The following is a 13,125-nucleotide window of genomic DNA, read 5'->3' as shown; positions in this document are numbered from 1 at the left end:
CTCTCCCTCTCAAAATAAATAACTAAACCTTTAAAGGTCACTTAGCACCAAAATTTGAAATAGGCAGTTACTTTTGCTTTACAGTTCTTTGGGGAGGCAAGCTTATTTCAGTATATAGCCTTTGGGTTCCAGGCCTATTCTGGGAGGTTTTCTCATGTTCCACTCTCCTCTCAGTCGACTCTAGGCTTTGTCTTGTGATCCCCTGTGAAACTGCAAAATCCAAAGCTCCAGTTCACATAATTCATCAAGGTGAAAACTGCTTGTGGGGGTCAGTTTTCTTCTCTGGGTTCCAAACCTACTTATTTCTTTGCTTCTGAGTATTTCTTACTTTCTTACCAGTTTGTTGAGACATGTTAAAAAAAAATATGTTAAGGAATATTTAGGCTTTTAGTGAGGGGGTCAAATAGGATATTCAATTCCTGGTATAGCCAGAAACAGAAGTTGGGCACTCAACTTTTCAAGAACACAATCAACTCTTTAGTATGTCAGGACAGCCTATGATGCTTGTCTAAAAGATCTTCATGTAATTAGAAGTACGGGTCAATTTTAATAATAGAAACGGTATGCATGGAAACATAAGATTTAAAACAACAAACCTGATATGTGGCTTTGGATTCCCTTTAACTTCACAATTGAGCTTCACCTTTTTCTCCTCAGAATTCAAAGGGAACATTACGTGACTTGGTTCCTGAATAAAAACAGGGCCGTGCAGTGTGTAGTCATCTGAAATGAGAGGAGAAAATGTCCAAAAATGAAAAGAACATCTTCCAAAGAGGAACAATAACAGGAACCAAGTACAAAATGAAAACAAGAAAGATAAAATAACAAAAAAAACAGTAATACACAACTGATTTACTTTCAGCCTTTAGATGAAGTTTCCCATTGCAGACTAATCCTTCGCGGAATGTTGTGAAGCAGAGACACAGACTCTATTTCATTCTGATAACTTATTTTTACTAACAACTTCCAGAAAACTGCATGGCATTTCCTTTCCTCTCCTCTTAGTTACTGTTCCCCTTCTGTCTTTTGCTCACCCTTTTACTTTGTTCACATTTTGTTCCTAATATATCTCTTTTGTGCCTCTGTCATCCGGTCTAATGTCACAAAGTTAAAATTTCCCTGCTCTTTAATGGATAATACAATTGGAAGTAAGCAATGATGATTTCATAAATACCTTAATAATGAGACACAGCTCTGTACTGCTAATATACGTATAAAATTTTCTTAAGTTGTCTACGCAGGTAAAGAACAATGTAGAGTCACGACTCACTAATTTTCTGTGGTAAATGACCAGTTTGTTTGTTTGTTTGTTTGTTTTTTCCAACCTACAATGGACTCATACATGGGGATATCTGTGTAAGTATCATACATCTAGAACCATATGTGACTCAGCACACAAATTCAGTAACATCCAAATTAGTCTATTATTATTATTATTAGTTCAGTGACGTACAATGATGTAGGAATTTTTCTAAATGCATTCTCTCAGTAACAGTAACTAGATGTATGAAACTTACTTTATCACAAAACAGCAGTAAAGTTCATGCTGGTAATCCACAAACCACTTTAAGTAGCAGTATGTAGATTACATACGTTTCTAGAGTACACATATAATAAATGTTAGTCAAAATGCATCTCCGCACGTATACCCATGAAAGTGATTTTCATTCTTCAAAATCTAGTTCAAGTTTGTTTGTTTGCTTTTTTATTGTTAACCTACAAAGCTTTTCTAGACCCTTATCTTCTTCCTTTAACCACATGATTCTTCAGTTATATTTCCCTGTGGAAGCTTATCTTTTTCTTTCAAGTGTATTTGTAGCTTTCTTTTTCCTGCTTTGAATTGTAAGCTCCTTGAGAGTGTAACCATATCTTACACATTTTTGTATGCTCTGATGTAGCAGATATAGCAGTTTGTACATAGATCATCAATAAGGACTTGTTCTATTTAAGTGTCATTTTCTTTTCACTTTTTAATCTATTCAATCAGCTGACTTAGGCACTGCCTGATGACTTTCCCGATAGAAGGGCCAGTGGCTATGAGGTAAAGTAAAACTGAATATCACCCTGTAGCTTAGAATCCACTCCCCACTAAGGTGTGATTATTTTTAACAGTGTGAATTGCAACTGCTATCCTAGAAAAACTTTAGAAGCAGCCTTTGTTGATGGGTGGTAAGATGCCACTAAATTCATGTAGGTGAATCAGGACTGAGGAAAAAGAATAAAGCTGATCTGGGAATCTTGGTGAAGGACAGGAAGTAAGGTAATTTTTTGTATGGCTTACAACCCAAACTTAAAAGAATCCATATGTTGAGGGTGGGACAGAAGAAAATTTAAGGAGACAAGATGACAAAACAGAATTCTATTTTACTATAGAGGAGTGGGGACAGCCAAGCAGGATATGAATTCAGAAAAACCATGAGCTAAGATTCAATGCCTTGGGTCACCTACTAAATCCATGACTTATCTCTCCATCGCCTAGTCTTTCTAGCCCTCAATTTTCTCATCTCTAAAATAATAGGACTGGACTAGGTTAGTGCTTCTACACTTAAGAATGGGAAATAATCCCTGAATATTGTCCCATATCTTACATGCACAGACATCCACCATCCTCTCTCCTTACTCCATGTATAAAATCTCATGTTAATGAGACTTACACAAAGAAAACAGGATCTGCCAAATAACTCAAAAGCACAGAATGAAAGTACACAGACTTTTTTTTTTAACACTTGTGGTTTGAAGCCAGAAACTTCAAACTGCAGATATTTACATTTCAGATTTTCCACAATTATTACACAGATAGTTTCAAAACAAATTTAAACACTGGTCAAGGATTAGTTCAATTCAGATACAAAAAATTATGTGAATTTTTGGCATGTCTATTTAAGTAACAAATGTTACTCATCAAGATCGCTAACATAGCAGCATGCTTGGTGGATTTTTCTCTAAGAGAGAAATATTTCTATTGTTGTCCCAGTTCCAAAATTATGTGTGTGTTTGTGTGTGTGTGTGTGTGTATGTGTGTGTATATATATATTATCAATCATCTCAATTCATTGGTGTTCCCTGATTTGAATTTCATACAGAAATACACAGTCTATTACTAGTAATTCTAAATAAGAATGAAACATAATAATGATTATCCAGGATGCAGCTGAGAGGCTGTAGATTAACATCTGTACTATTTCTCAATGTATCCATGCCATATTTAAATAACAAAAATGATATTTTTTCTGTGTATTTTGTAACAAGAATTGATAATAATGATGCTTTTGCATTCGCTATAAATAACACACTACATCCAAAGTTTTTATTTTCTCTTGGTTAACCAAGCTTGCTGCCTGTAAATCAACATTAGCATTTTAGTTCTCATCTAAGGAAATCCATAGCTTTTCAAGCATGAGCTACAAGGTTTCAAAAAGATGGAGGGAGAGATTTTAGAAAGTTGAGCAATGCAGATGTGGAAGACATATCCTAACTACAAAACATTTAGCCTAGAGTTACCAACATTTTTGACAAAAAAAGAGTTAAAGAGTTGTTTTATTTCTCTCAAACCTCAAGGTACCTGGGTGAAACAAAGTCCTCAGAATGACATTCTTAGATGAAACATGGATGGAGACATCAGTAAGTGTGCTCTTTTTGTAGTAGTGACAAAGTGACTTTCAAGTGTGTCTTAAAGGTTTGAAGGTACATACGAAGCACTCTGCATCTGCCATTTGTAAAACCTATAAGGTAAAGTTTCCCCTTTCCTTTGTCATATTAAGTTTTTCTATGCAATTGGAGGGGGAGCCATGATTTTCAGCATAAAGGAGCATCTCAGAAAATGACAAGAGGGCAAGGTTTTAATAAGCCAAGATGTCTCCAAGTTAGACCATGGACCACCTGCATTTTAATTGTGTATGTGCAAGTATAGAGCAAGTACAGAGCTTGTGTTTTTAGACTCAAGTCCAAAATGACTTCATCAGAAAAATCCAGGGTCCATGAATTTGCCTTTAACCTAGTTCAATCTGGGTGATTCTTCTGCACACTAGAAATTCAAAACTAACACAGATCCTTTTGTTCCTAGCTCTCCATTTCCTATGAGCAGAAATCAGCCAACACTGGCTTTAGACACACTCCTAAACATTCTCTGTCTGGCAAAGTCAAACCAACACATCTTTGCTTGTAGCATATAGAGAAGGACTTTTAGCACATGTTTGGACTAGCAGCTAAGAGGCACGAAGACAGGAACAGAAACCGATAAAACTGACCCACACAAGGAAATGGGTGGATTTGTCAAAGTATGGGACTCAAGTTGAAACTAAACTGAAACTTCCTTAGAAACACCCATATAGTTGAATGCCAACAGCTAATTATGAGAACGCTTCCAAGGGTTCTATGTGACAAAGAAGAGGGACTGATGTGACAAGGAAAAGGTATGCTCAGGTGACCTAATAATCCACTGTCCTATGGTGATAACTTATCCTTACTTGATACACATTATATTCCTGCTGTAACTACTACCCTTTGTTTATAAGAAATGAATCTCATCTTATTTATGTGACAGGATGTTCAGATTGATGTTTTCACTTGTGGATTCCCCAAAGGGTGGAAAGTCACCCTAGTGACTCACCCAGCTTGAAGAAGTTAGGGGAATGGACTCACATTATTATCAGGAATCTCTAAGAGGAGCAGTAGGCAATTACTTTTCTTGAAATTCTTGAAAACCATGGTGAAGAGAAAGAGAGGGAAGCCAGGTTGCCAACAGCCCAGACACAGTCTTTCAGATTTCAGATCATTGATCTCAGGGCCAGCCTAGGGGATTTACTGAAGATGCCAACACTGGTACATCATGATTTTCTGGTTCTCCCCTCTTTGGAGAATATCTGCGAATTGGTCAATTGGATACTTCCACAACACTACTTACATTCCCGAAAGTTTAACACAGAAATTCTCATGCACCAATATCTGAGTAAACCGTATATTTGCAAAGAGAACAGAGAAGACCTAAGCTAAGGAAAACCCCCTTTCATGTTTCAACAAAGAGTGGGAAACCTATAGGTTTTCAGAAAGAGTACAACTTTCGTGACCAGAATGTATTTAAGTTAAAGGTCAGACTACCCTTAACCCTTCTGTCCCTTTGTTCATCAAGTACTGAAAGTTATTAGAAAACACTGTTCTCAACAAGTGAGTCTCAAACTGCTTTCCTCATTTATTCTTTTCTTTTTAAAATCTATTTTTTAGGGGGAGACAAAATCAATGTTTGTCAGCCAATTTCTTCTTGCTGCCTCCTGTAAGTGTTCCAGAAACAAAATGCAGTGTCAGGGCGATTCTTAAAATGTTTGGAGTATTGAAAGAGATGCATAGAATATCACAGAACTTTAAAGAGATTATTTAATCCTGAATGTATTTTCCCAGGTCACAGGCTAAAAAAGGTACTATATCTGTAACAGAAACAAAAATGATTTTTACCTAAAAAAAATAAAATAATCCTCTAAGAAATACAATAATAAAACACATTTCCACAGTGAGGTACTGCTCATTTTATCTGCAGCATTGAAACATCAACGATCTTACTCTTTTTTTTTCTTTTTAATTTTTTTATTAATTTGGCCCATTTTGACATGTCCCCAAACTTCTTTCCCAGGCAAGCAAGCAGAATGTTTCTCAGGCTATCAGAAGCCAAACTTGGAAAAGAAATTGGAATGGATGGAGGTGGCCTAGGTTTTCTGAGACTGAGAATAGGAAAATAAGACTGAATCTCAAGTGATGGTATACTTCAGGAAGCAAGGCAGAGGCCCAGGGTTCAAGTATAGTGGAGCAAGTGTAGAGCAAAATCCCCATTCCATGTGAAAGGTCAGCAGCAAAAGATAACATGCACAAAGGAGCAAGCCAGTGGGTAGGTACAGATTGGAAGAATCCACTAATGCTAACTGTAGATCTTTTTAAAATAGGGCATCTGTAAACCAGCCTAAACGGTAGCCAATATAGATAGGAAAGGCATTAAATGGCTGAGCCATATCAGACAGCAGGTGTGATCTTCAGATAAATATTTCATAGAAGGCAAGTTTGCAAAAAAAAAAAAAAAAATCAAACTACGCGTAAATTTATTCCTCAAAGTATGTTCTAGAAACCTCCTGCATCAATATCACCTTACCCAGTGGTGTTGATGAAAGGCAGATTTTTGAGCCCCTGCCAAACTTACTGGATTTTTATTATCAGAGCCCAGTACTGCTGTTCATTATTGTGCACTCTACGGTTTGAAAACTAGTACTGTACATTATAAATTGAGCACAGATGACTTTCAGCCCTAAACCAATTAAGGATACCAATGAAGAAAAACAACCCTGCAGAGTTTTGTTCTGTGTGCTAGATCACTCTGTAGTTTCCATGTGGGATGGGGTAAAAGGCCACATTTCTCCAGCAAAGCCCTTAGGTCAATGCACTTCTCTTGTGCTGGAAATATTTTTCAAGTCTTGCAAACTCTGACTCAACTCTGCTGGGAAAGGACAAAAATGCAATACTATGATTTCATCGTAGAAAACTAAAAATACCAGATTCAATTCTACTTGTAATTGCCCTGGAGTTTCCAGGTGTTGCACCTGAGGGTTGTTTAGGCCCTTAATCTTAATGGCAGATATGAAGTTCTGCCATAACAGTCAAGAATCTCAGACTATGATAGAGGGTCAATCTTCCCAGGACATCAAAAGAGGCTTTTGATTAAACACCTGGTCTTGGGCACAAACACTTAAATGGCAATAATCTCAATTTGAGAAGTAAACTCTAGGATACCTAGTAGGGAACATAAGGGTTTGAGTAAAAGCTCAGGACATGAGCCCGTGGCTTTAGATGGGAGTTACATCTGGGTCACATCTGGAGGATAGATAGTTTATTACATTATACATGCACAGAAGCATCCTGATGCAAACCAAAGTGGCCGTGCCATGCTGTACCTTTTACGCTGCATCCTGTAGAGCCCTTGACCAATCAAGAGCATAAATGCTCTCTATGTGGGCAATCAGTGGGAACATGTTGCCTTATTGGATTACAGACCAAAGCCACCTCACCAAGGACAAAGAAGAGGTACTTCTGCTATGCTGGTTTGATGGGTGTGTTCCCAGAGTCATGCTCATATTTCACTCTCTCCCTCTCACCACTTGCATCAATGGGGAGACACATTATTCATTTTGCCACTAGAATGGTCCAGGAAGAGCACACACAGGGTCCAATGTATCCTGCTAGCTGGGAGCTTTCTCCTCTAACCTTTCTAATGATTGTGGAAATTCATTTTGGCTGAGAAACTGTAAGGTCAGCAACATCTCTGTGGATTGAAATTACTCACAAAATGTATGGGCAATAACCTAAGGAAAATCAGAAACAAATGAAATACTCTGATTTTCTTGAATGTGAGAATTCCTTTAAAATGAATTACTGATTGTAGAAATGATGACTGGACAGCTGTCAAACTATTATTACAAATACAATTTAGCGTGGTTAGTCTTTATAACATAAATAGCAAGGGATGTTCAAAGGCCGCACACAAGTGCCTATGTGTGAAACTATCCAACACACAGTATTTTTATTGAATAAGTACTCCACTTGGTTCCATTTGCTTGCTCAGTTGAATAGCACAGAGGCAAAACAAATACAAGAGGAGACAGCCATGCCTGCTTAAAGGATAAGATGCTTCTTTCATCTGTCCTTTCTTCCACCTTCCTTCTTTTAACCTCCTCACACGAGCATTTTAAACAGGATGGAACAGAGAAGTCTGCTGACAGCTGGTACATGTTTGAAGGCAGAAAGTGAAAGAAAATCCAAACTAGAAGTGAACTCTTCTCCTACTCTTTCTTTGTTTCCTGCTTAACAGAATAGTGCTGCTGCCATTATACATTGTGTCACACATAATGAGGACCTAATTGTATGTAACGCCAGCTCTTAGAAATGGTGGTGATCTGGGGAAGTGTTAGGAGATAAAAGTGGTCTCTTTTGGGAGAAAAATTCTGCATTGCTTAAGGAAGCATTTGTAGGAGTGGCAAAGATCAACAAGGGGAAATGGGTCAGCACAACCTACTCCAACCTACTCCTGACCCTGACCCCAAATCCTGATGCATTTCAGAAACAATGGATTCATTACTCCTTTACATATAAGTAAATGGGTGACTGTGACAACAAGTTCCAGTTATGAAAATAAAGATAAATTTTCAACAAATGCAAATATTCTGTAACTAATTTGGGGGCAAAAACTGAACTTAAGGGATATGAGATGATAGCCTTAGTGTGAATATCTCTACAGAATTATAAGTTTGTTTGATTATGGAGTGCTGACCCAGACTCAGCTGGGGATGAGTCATTATTTACTAATGATAGCAAATAAGAATATATAAAAACATATGTATGTAACAGATTGGTTTTGGCTAAAGAAGTTGGAATAAAATATCTGTAACACTAATTCACTAAATGCTATTTCCCTCTTAACATAAGTATACAGTAGATATCTATGGTTTTTGCTTACTCAGAATTCATCACTTCTCTTCAAGGTAAGGGCATTCCACTTTTTCTTTGGTGACCCAAGTGCCCTAGTAGCCTAAGTGGTTTGGGTAGACTAAAATCTTGTATCCAAGTTAGGAGCAGGAGGTAACTCAAGCCTGGACAATTAATATTCCATTTTCTTAGAAAACTGATTCCCAAGCATATGATGCAAGTTTGGATAATAAGATTCTATTTCAAGCCTTTTCATAAAACTACTAGGGGGAAAAAGTTTTTTAGAGTCTGGGATTGCTTGGAGGGAGAAAGCCTAGAGTTTTCAAAGGCTTCCACATGGAGAATTTAAAAAAAAAAAAGAGAGAATGAACTAACACACCAGAAGGAAGCTAATAAGAAACCAAAGAATGGAGGATGAGTTTTGATGACATCACTTGAGCTTTGGAACCAGTTCTGTTCCAAGCAAGCTTTATCCCTAAGATTCCCAGATATGTGAGCCAGTTATTGCTTTTATTTAATCAAATTTGAGTTGGCTTTTAAGAGCTGAAGCTAAGTGACTCTTAATCGAAACTATATTCGTAGAAAGTACACATTGTTTAATCCGTGGGTTAATTAATGTCCTTTGCTCTTCCTTTTCTTCTTTTAATTTCCTTTCAGCCACTCTCCAAATGTATGTGTGTGTAAATGCACACGAATAGGCCCTCAGCAATATGGCAGGCAAAGATCTTCCCTTTGGAGCTACTGTTCATGTTCATGCTTCTATCTCAACCTGGTCGCTCCTGTGATCAAATGCTCCCTAAAAGTCTGCTCCTTTGACCTGTGTCACTTTGATTACTTATGACAAGCCCCATAAGACATGTCTTTCCCATGCCCTTCCCCATCACAGGACACTATTACCTGTTGGGAAAAAAATATATATATATATAGCAATATATTAATCTATTCCCCAGATGTGTAGCTTCTAACTGAAATTCATATACTTTAATGGTGGCCTTTTAAAGGGATAATTAACCTAAAACAGTGTTAATGTTTATAATGTGCTTTTATGTGTTCTTCATGTGCAAAAAGGCTCTCTTAGGGAGCCAGTTAAAATTAATGCAGAGCTTACATGTGCCTTCCCCCCAAAATTCTGATTAGATAGACCTGGAGGTAGGGCACAGACATTTGAATTATGCATCTCAGCTTATTTAGATGCAGGTGATCCACAATCATGAGCCACCATTTAAGAAAGAAAAATAAGAGAATGGCAGCAGCCACAGTAGGATGTTTCAAGCATCCGGTGGCTACTAGAACTTTTAACCAAGGAAACAGAGTATTTGTTTGGCTCTTAAATCAAATGCTGAAAATGCCTGTCTTTTCTGGCTTGGGTGAGCAGAGTGTTTCCCATTATGTCTGTCCATGGGGATAAATTCTTCTTTGCAATAGGAGGTGTAAATGATTGTAACAAACCTGCTCTGGCTCCTGATGTTTTGCTTATTATGTTTTAAGAAAATTCAGATTTGTCCAAGCTTCTCTGTGACTGGGAGAAACAATTAACTCTTCCCTGGTTATGTCGCTAATCCTCCCAGAACCAAAGTATCTTCATTCTCAACAAAAGTATGACCAAGGTTGGCTCTTCTACACTCATTTGTAATTTTGCATTTTCTTGGAAACCATCTGTTTTAAGGCCTTCTGGGGTAACTTGCTGGTTTTATTATCTCCGCAATGACACCCTAGGTTCCCCACTTCCTTCCCTGATATTGAGTTGCCTGAACACGTAACACCTGCAGGTGGTACTTTCATGTTACATGCACTGTGGCTCCTCAAGTAATATTCATGATTCTTTGCACCTGTCTCTTTAGCAGCTGAAATACCCCATGTCTGTCTTTTCTTAAATGTTTCAGGTTTTCAATTCAACACAGAGTAAATGCGTCAATATATGTATATATACTAGGAAGCGTGAAAGGGAGTAATCTGGGAGCTGTTCAAGCAAAACTCTGATAACATATTTCTAACAGGAAAGATCCACTAAATTTGAATTTAGTACGCTGCTCTTTCTGGTGTGTAAGTACTTTAGTTATTTTGCATATAGTTGCTTAGGATACAAGGTTGTCATGATGTCCCTGAGGAAGCTGGGGAGGAGGCAAAATTGAGTTGCAGTTCATGGCAGGCATTGGGTTCCAGTGTATGAGTCTCTTTGGTGGGGCACTGTCATTTTGATTGAAATGAAAACCCAAACCAGACTGTGTCCTATGTCATTGTTTGACTAAATCCAGTAGTCTTGCTAGAGATGGGAAGACAAGAATTATCACTCAACTTAGGCAGAGATGTCCTCAGCTTTGGCAAAAAGATGCTTAGGAGACTACAAATTAACTTCTACTTTCTCTTTCTCTAAAGATAAACCCCTCCCCCCCCACCCTGGCCCCATGTCTGCTATACAGAGACATGTAGAATAATGGCAATAATAACTACTATTATTGGGCATAATGAGGCCAGGCTGCATGTAAAGTAAAAACACTTGCCAGGCCCTGTCTCACCCCACCAACAACTCTACTGACTGATGCTATATTCCTCCTCACTTGATGATGGAAGAAGAGCAGATTAGAGACAATTCACTTATAATAGACTGCAAGTCAGGCATTTGAACATGGTGTATTATAAGAGAAGAGCTAATTGCTCAGGGGCACCATGACACCATGATATACACTTGCAATTACTCTCTATGCATCACCACCAACAAGTAACAAATGAGATTCTGATATGTTGAATAAGAACAGTATCATCAAATGTAACTTGAGATTTTTAGGCCACCCCATTTTTGACATGAGGAACCAAAGTTTTTTAGGGATTAAATGGCTTATGAAAAGTCACACGGATACTCTATGATGGGGCTCTAACAAGAATCCTGATTTTCAGATTTAATTGAATGTTCTTCATAGTACCATCAGTTCCCTCTAGTTTGTTTTTTGGATAACAGTAGAAATGGTCCACTTGTACCTAGAAATATACTGGAGGAGAATAATGGAGTCATCTCTTAGGAAGGGAGGAAATCTATTTTGTCAATATTTATGTCTTCAAACTTTGGTTCAGGAGGAAATAAGTGAAAGTTTATTTCCTTTCAATAGAGAGCAGAAGGGATAAATGTATTCATTATATGCTGCACTTGTTACTAATTTTTTCAAATTACAAAGTTGTTCTTTTTTAGAATTACCAGCATATTGATGTACAGAAAGGATATTTTGTCCTAAAGTAATCCTCTATAGAAAACTGTATAAAAGGGGGATTCATAACCTTTCAAAATGACAAGCATAAAATTTGCATCTAATTATTGGGCATTCTGCCTTTTCTATGTCATTCTGTCATAAGGTAAAATGGCATGCACACTGATTTGGGCAAACACAAAGCAAAAACTCTGTGAAGGGATAAATGGCAGCAGAAAATGCCATTGACTTGAATTCACAGGTTTATCAAAAGAGGAGGAAAAACGTTTTCTTGGCTTTCCTAAGACAAGGTAAAAAGCATGGCCATTAAGTTGTTGGGCCCTTTGAATAAGTCATCCACCTGTCCTCCTCATTTCACTAGCAAATGAAACTCAAATCCTTTCCCACAAACCTCCAGAGAAGAATTGGATAACCATAAGTATCTACCTTTATAATAAAAATACCTGTTTGCCTGAGCAAAACATCACCTAAGCAGAAGGTAACTGACAGGAGATATTGGATTAATATTTGTCATTCCTTCAACAAGCATTTACTGAGTTCCTACTATGTGCTAGATCACATTCAACACATTGAGTATAGATAGAAAAGTAAATAAACACAACATCCTAAGACAGATCACATTTTAGGTTGGGGGAGGCAGACTCTAAGGAATTTATACAGTGTTCTGAAGAGTGGCTAATGCTGTGAAGTAAAAAGAAAAGGCATAGGGAGTCCAGGGAGGATACTGCAATTTTAAGTAGAGTTGCCAGTGATGTCTTCATTAGAAGACGATATTTTATCCAAGACTTGAAAGAGAGGGAACACATCATGAACATATCTGGGAGGTAAACAAACACTGCAACCAAAGGCAACAATGACTGCAAAAGCCCTCCAGTAATGGGAAAATGCTTAGTTTACTGGAAACAAATACTTTTATGCTTTACCTCTTCCTCTTCCTTTCTCCCCGCCTTCTCTCTCTCCCTCTCTTCCTCTCTTCCATTCTCTCTTTCTCTCTTTCTTGCGCGCGCACACACACGCACATGGCAACCAGTGTGCCTGGAGCCTGCTGAGCAGGGGAACATTCAGAAAAGCTAAGTAGGACTGGTAGCGGCTATACCACTTATTAGTGCTTATGAGCACTGCTATATTCACGGTAGAGTTCGTCCACCCACGTTTGTATAAGCAGAAACAGGTATTATTGCTGTATCATTATTTTATAGACAAAGTGAGGCAGAAAAAAATCCACTTGAGGGGGCCTGGGATGCCCTGGCATTGCTATGATGTTTTTCCCTTTTTCTGTTTCAAACGATGCAAATAGAACTAGGAAACTGTAATTCTTGACGAATTTTCTTGTAGAACTTCTTTCTATAGAATATGCCAGATCCATAAGTTGTTTGTAGTGCAGGAATTAAAAGGATGGACTCTTGGCAATAGTGCCTAGGTTCATATTTCTACCTCTAGGTGAGCCTGAACAAACTGCTTAGATTTT

The 13,125-nt window shown here is 37.8% G+C and overlaps 1 protein-coding gene across 1 annotated transcript in view; it reads right to left on the bottom strand.

Moving 5' to 3' along the window:
• CNTN4 (contactin 4) overlaps positions 1-13,125 on the bottom strand; it is a 460,587-nt gene that overhangs the window by 306,470 nt on the left and 140,992 nt on the right. The window contains exon 2 of the mRNA XM_032592345.1: positions 597-723. Coding sequence (XP_032448236.1) covers positions 597-723 — 127 coding nt within the window. The remainder of the gene's footprint in view (positions 1-596; positions 724-13,125) is intronic.

The sequence above is a fragment of the Lynx canadensis genome, chromosome A2 (genome assembly GCF_007474595.2).
Source record: "Lynx canadensis isolate LIC74 chromosome A2, mLynCan4.pri.v2, whole genome shotgun sequence".
Classification (NCBI taxonomy): domain Eukaryota; kingdom Metazoa; phylum Chordata; class Mammalia; order Carnivora; family Felidae; genus Lynx; species Lynx canadensis.
Note: the sequence above shows the minus strand (reverse complement) of the source record. Positions and strands in the feature narration are given on the sequence as shown.